This window comes from Nannospalax galili, unplaced genomic scaffold (genome assembly GCF_000622305.1).
Source record: "Nannospalax galili isolate Female #2095 unplaced genomic scaffold, S.galili_v1.0 scaffold43, whole genome shotgun sequence".
In the NCBI taxonomy this organism is placed as follows: Eukaryota; Metazoa; Chordata; class Mammalia; order Rodentia; family Spalacidae; genus Nannospalax; species Nannospalax galili.
Genome location: NW_008353342.1, coordinates 8,434,510 through 8,440,222, shown reverse-complemented (window position 1 = coordinate 8,440,222; position 5,713 = coordinate 8,434,510). Strand labels below are relative to the sequence as shown.

Genomic DNA, 5,713 nt, shown 5'->3' with positions numbered 1-5,713 from the left:
AATAAAAAATATAAATATATATTTTTAAAAAAGAAAAAAAGAAAGAAGGCCAAGGAAGGTATTTAAGCTCTCCTCGACCTGTTGGACCAGTGGTAACAGAATGGTTTGAGATGGGATGTGTGGGAAGGGGGCTGATAAAAAGAAAATGAACAAAATTTGATGCTAAGAAAAATTGTAAAAAAACAAAAAAAAGAAAAAAGACATAAGACAGCTTTAAAACCAATCCTTAGTCTCCAAAACCAATACTTGGCACCATTCCAAAAAACTAGCAGGGGTGGGGGTGTGGGGGTGTGGGGGAGCTGTTGTTCTATGATGTCAAGGATGCTTACTCAAGGATAAATTTTTAACAAACAGTTTGTTACTAGGAGTCACTTGATCAAATTCAGAGACACGCTTACAACCCAGATATTTTAAAGATAGTACTATCCAATAGATGTTTTAAATAATAGCCACATATAACTACTGAACACTTGAAATGCAGTTAGTGTGACCCAGAAACCAATTGTTTTCTTACTGAATCAAATTTGAATAGCCACATATGGCTAGTGACTGGATTCTGTAAGTCTATTAAAAATTGTAATCAGAAGCAAGGCAATTAAACATTAAGATTTCATTTAGAAACTATACATAGAGAATTAAAATGAATTATCTTACATTCATTGCTAATTACAGACTCCCTTACTGATTTTAATTCAAATCATTGTTATATTTTACTTACATGTATTTAAATTGCAGGGATGTTTTATGGTCTTTAAGGCGATTTTTCAGTTCTTCAAATTTTTGTATCACATTTACTATTTGTGCAATGCTTAAATTTGATTTATCAGCTGATGGAAGATCTGTTTCTAAAACAGCTTGATCTTTACTTATCTAAAGTAATAAAAATAGCTAGTTACCTAGGAACAACCCATTTGGATCTTATACCTCAAAAGTATTTACTTATTTCCTTTGTCAAATCTGAATAATTTTTATAATGTTACCTTCATGTACTGCTACAGTCAAACACTGGCAATTACCTTTGTAAAATAGATCACTATTTATATTTATGAAATATTATTATCAACATCTATTATCCTTAAGGATATAAGGATACCTAAGTATAATTATATATATACATACATTTTTATGCAAGGACAATAACAATCAATGCAATTCAAAATATTTACAAGAGGAATTATAAATCAGTTGATTCACCTAAATTTTGTCTAAGAATAACCAACTGTCTCCTGGGGTTGTGGTATATGCCCTTAATCCCAGCACTTACTTGGAAGGCAGAGGAAGGCCAGTCTCTGTGAGACTGAAACCAACTTGGCCAAGTTCCAGGCCAGCTGGGGCTACAGAGACTCTCTCAAAAAAGACAATAAAATAAAATAAAATAATCTGTAATAAATTTTAAAAAGACAATTTGCTTATAAAGTCATGATCCTCTGCTATTAAATCTTAGAAGCTAACACATCTTAAGTCTGCATAGGGAAATGTTTGGATCCCTTTGGGTGTCTCAAACCTCTGGTCAAGCTAGAAAGAAATCAGAAGTGAAGAGAATCAATAAGATTCAGAGACTAAGCTGTCACATCACACTTCTCTAGTCAACAGCTCTACTCAAAGGAAGTTTAGCAAGGAGCGTCCAAAAGCAATAATAAAAGAAGCACATAAGCAAATAGCAACTGGGCACCATTTAGAGGGGGTAAAGAAGTTTTGACAGGGTAACAGAGTTATATACATTAATGGCTTCGACAAGTATCTCTGACAGTGCATCACAACCACAGGCATTAGCCACACCAGCAGATACTAATAAAATAATGACATCAGTAAAAGGGTCATTCCAAGATTTTCAAATGCTAGCATCTGTATTAATTCAGATTAATTAATTAATGCTAAAGTGGCAAAGGCAGACAGAGAGAGAGAGAGAGAGAGAGAGAGAGAGAGCATAGAAAGAGCAGATTTCCTGAATTAGTGGTTTTAAAAATATATAAATCTAGTTAATAACAAGGTCCAAAGCGTGACTGGATGTGTAAGTCATGGGTGAAAATGAAAACACTATCGGGATTGGAGAATTGGCTCTGTGGTTAAGAGGGCTGGCTGCTCTTGCAGAGAACCTGGGTTCAATTCCCAGCATCTACATGGCGGCTAACAACCGTCTGTAACACAAGTTCCAAGAGAATCTGATGCCATCTTCTGATCTCTGTGGGGATTGCATGACACGGACGCACTTTCATACATGTAGGCAATACAGTCATACACATAAAATATAAAACTAATAAAATGCATTAAAAATGAAAGCACTTGGGAGGCAGAGGCAGGTGGATCTCTGTGAGTTGAAGGCCAGCCTGGTCTACATAGTGAGTTCCAGGACAGCTAGTGCTGGATACAGGGAGACCCTGTCTCAAAAAGACCAAAAAAAAAGAAAAGAAAAGAAAAAAGAAAAAGAAAACACTAGGCATTTGCGCACAAAATAGTTAAGCAACTGGAAAAGCTGGAGGTGGGAAAGGTGATGTAGGTTGGCAGGAACGGGTGGAAACAGATGAGCAAATGACAAATCTATGAACAAAATGGACTAAAAAGCTGCTTATAGCACTCACATAGGAGGGAAGACAAGCTGAGCTTCTCAAATTCAAAATCAGACATTTTACAAGAGGGTAGCGGGATTGTGACATTGCTTATCTCCACTTTTCTGGGAAGGTATTGAACAGCAACATGCCATGGCCCAGGAACCACTGGCACTCCCGATTCTGCCATAGCTACAGTACTGCAAAGTGTGCAGATTATGAAAGTCTTCCTGGGGTCAGAGGAAAATGATGAGAAGGTTCTGGGGGATTATGGCACTTTCTCTCTTTACCTTTTAATTTTATATCCCAAATACACAAGCCTCTTTTCTCTGAAGAGCCTGGGTTTCTAGAGTGTTTAACTAGAGAGATTGATAACTATTGCCAAGGAAAACCTGGAATAATCTGAAAAGCTCTAAAGCCACCCTGGAGATCTTTCCTTCATGTTAGTGGAATATATACAATCTCTTCCAAAGTAGAATCCAAAGTCCTTGAGGACAGAAACCAGATGTTCTCAACCTGGTGTTTAAAGTACTTGAAAATCCAGCATACAAAGGACATCATTAAAAACATAAAATTTAGACAGATTAATATATAACTTTGTTTGTTTTTATTATACATGATTTTTATTATAGGAGAAATTTTAAGTTAATAAATTCTTATCTCATGTAAATTAATAAAAAAGGTTAAATTTTCATTATTCAGTTTTATAAGATAGAATGATCCAGTATCTCATTCTCTCTATGAGATTTATGCAGGAAAATAAGGTATAAAGCACTGAAGAATATTTTTGCTATCTACTAATCATTTTTCAACCTAAATAAAAATGTTACTTTATAACCAATGGCTATCCAAACAACTTATCCATACTTCAAATTGTTTTTCAAATGCAATTTACTACTGTAATCAACAGCCAAGAAATGATATTGTTTACCTCTTCCATTTGGTTGACTTGTTGCTGAAACCACTTCATTTAAAAAAAAGACAAAAAAGTAATAGTTAATATAGTGAAATAAAGGTGTGTATACATGTGTGTCTTTATACATGTGTGTCTGCGACCCTATATCTGTCATCACCAGTCCTGACTCAGACAACAAGGGGCTCAGAATGGGGTTAGTGTAACACATAACTGTAAATAAAAGCAAACTTGGAGTTCTGTACTTCAAATCCTAGACCCCCTTCTTTGTTTATATGTAATCCTCTCTTGAGTTTTAGTAAGTTTAAGTGGAAATCCATTGAAACACATACCTTAAAAAGAGATTCCAGAACCTGGAAAGGAAAGTTTTAGTTAGTATATTTAGAAATTTTTGAAAAAATGTATGATATACTGTATAATTCTTACAATTTTGAACAATATAAGTGCTAAAAATATTGCTATTTATGTTGGTAAAATAACTACAAACCTGTTGTTCAAAGCTTTAATATTTTTGTAGATATAGTCCTATATATCCAGTCCATTTTGGATATACAACTACTTCTTGAACAAAAAATGACTTTCTGCTTTATAGGACTATATTAGGAAGCCCAAAACAATTCACAAGAATCATTTCAAAGCTTATTGGTCAACTAATGTTTCCATAAAAGAACCACACCTGTGTCCAACATTCTGTGATGCAGATTAACTGATTAAAATGTCAATTATTGGGGAAAGTTGGAATGCAGAGGCCAGAAGAGGGCATCAGACTCCCTGGAACTGAGTTACAGGTAGTTGTGAGTCACCATGTGGTGCTGGGAACTGAATCCTGGTCCTTTGAAAGAGCTACCAGTCCTCTTAACCCACTGAGTCATTCTCCAGGCCCGAAACTAATTTTTATAAATGAAAATAAAATATAGATCACATTTGAAAGCACATGTGACCACATCAATACTCTATTTAGAGAAAAATTCACAAATATAAATGCTTACATTGAGAATCAAGAAACAAAACTAAGACTTTATAATGACCTTTACAACTCCCTAAAAGACTGAATCTAGGCTAATATTGCTGACTGGGTATCCCATTCTAGTTCCTACAGCCAACACAATCGCTCATAGTTTACACTTGGCACTTTACACAAAATACATACTTTACATTCTTCCTTAATTGCTTCCTCTAGCTGTGCTGTGAATTCCGTACACCAAAGCAAGAATGATTTCATGTCATCACCAACCTTTCCAAAGGAACAGCAAAACAGAAAGTCACTTTTATTTCAGAGCCCACATGTATCTGTTTATTTCTTATTCTATTTAACTATGTTTTGAAAGTTTCTTTGTGTGTGTGTGTGTGTGTGTGTGTGTGTGTGTGTGTGTGTGTGTGTGTAATTTATTTCCCTTCAAACATGGATGGAAAGAAATCCTGCCTCTAATACTCTCCTAGCAGAACTTCCTAGAAATAACTGGAGGGAAGAGAATATTCTGAGGAGTGCTCCACTAGTGACAAACTGTTAGCTATGTCTTCGCATTCTTCTCTCTACAACTGCACAGACTCAAACTTCCCAGTTTATACTCCTGAAGTTTCAGGGTGGTCTAGAGACGGTAACTACTGTGTGTACAATTATCTCATGTTATAAAGTTAGCGTAGGACTGGGCATGTAGCTCAATGGTAGAACACTTGCCCCGTGTACCTAAGGCCCTGGGTTCTATCTTCAGCATCACAAAAATAGAAAGCAAATGAGTGTGAACTACAGCTTCTGACTCTATGTGTGCTTGCCAAAAGCTGCATTCTCTCAGTGTTACCTCTGAGCAGTTACAGATCAACACAATGCAATAATGGTTGAATCTCCTCTAGTAGAGCAGAAATTTGGACATCAGAGAATTGATGCAGACTAAGCAAATCTTACATGCTTATATTCAGTTAAGAGTCTCAGAGTCTGTTCTTCATGAAGAGAATATTCACTGAACATTACTTTTTTTTTTTTTAAAGACAGGATCTCCCTGTAGCCCCAGCTGGCCTGGAACTCACTATGTAGACCAGGCTGGCCTTGAAATCACAGAGCTCCACCTGCCTCTGCCTCCCAAATGCTGGGATTAAAGGTGTGCACCACCACACCTAGCCAAACATCACACTTTTAACATACTCCTAGGAACATGACTGGTGGCACAAGCATGTTGATTCAGCATCCAGAATTTGAGGAAGGACATCCCAACTTTACCAGCTTGGTCTATGGACACTCTGTCTCAATTTTTAAATT

The 5,713-nt window shown here is 36.1% G+C and overlaps 1 protein-coding gene across 1 annotated transcript in view; it reads right to left on the bottom strand.

Annotated features, from left to right (window-relative positions):
- Ccdc7 (coiled-coil domain containing 7) overlaps positions 1-5,713 on the bottom strand; it is a 46,287-nt gene that overhangs the window by 37,372 nt on the left and 3,202 nt on the right. The window contains exons 3-6 of the mRNA XM_008850581.1: positions 4,610-4,693; positions 3,792-3,812; positions 3,478-3,510; positions 719-870 (exon numbers count right to left, since the gene is read on the bottom strand). Coding sequence (XP_008848803.1) covers positions 719-870; positions 3,478-3,510; positions 3,792-3,812; positions 4,610-4,693 — 290 coding nt within the window. The remainder of the gene's footprint in view (positions 1-718; positions 871-3,477; positions 3,511-3,791; positions 3,813-4,609; positions 4,694-5,713) is intronic.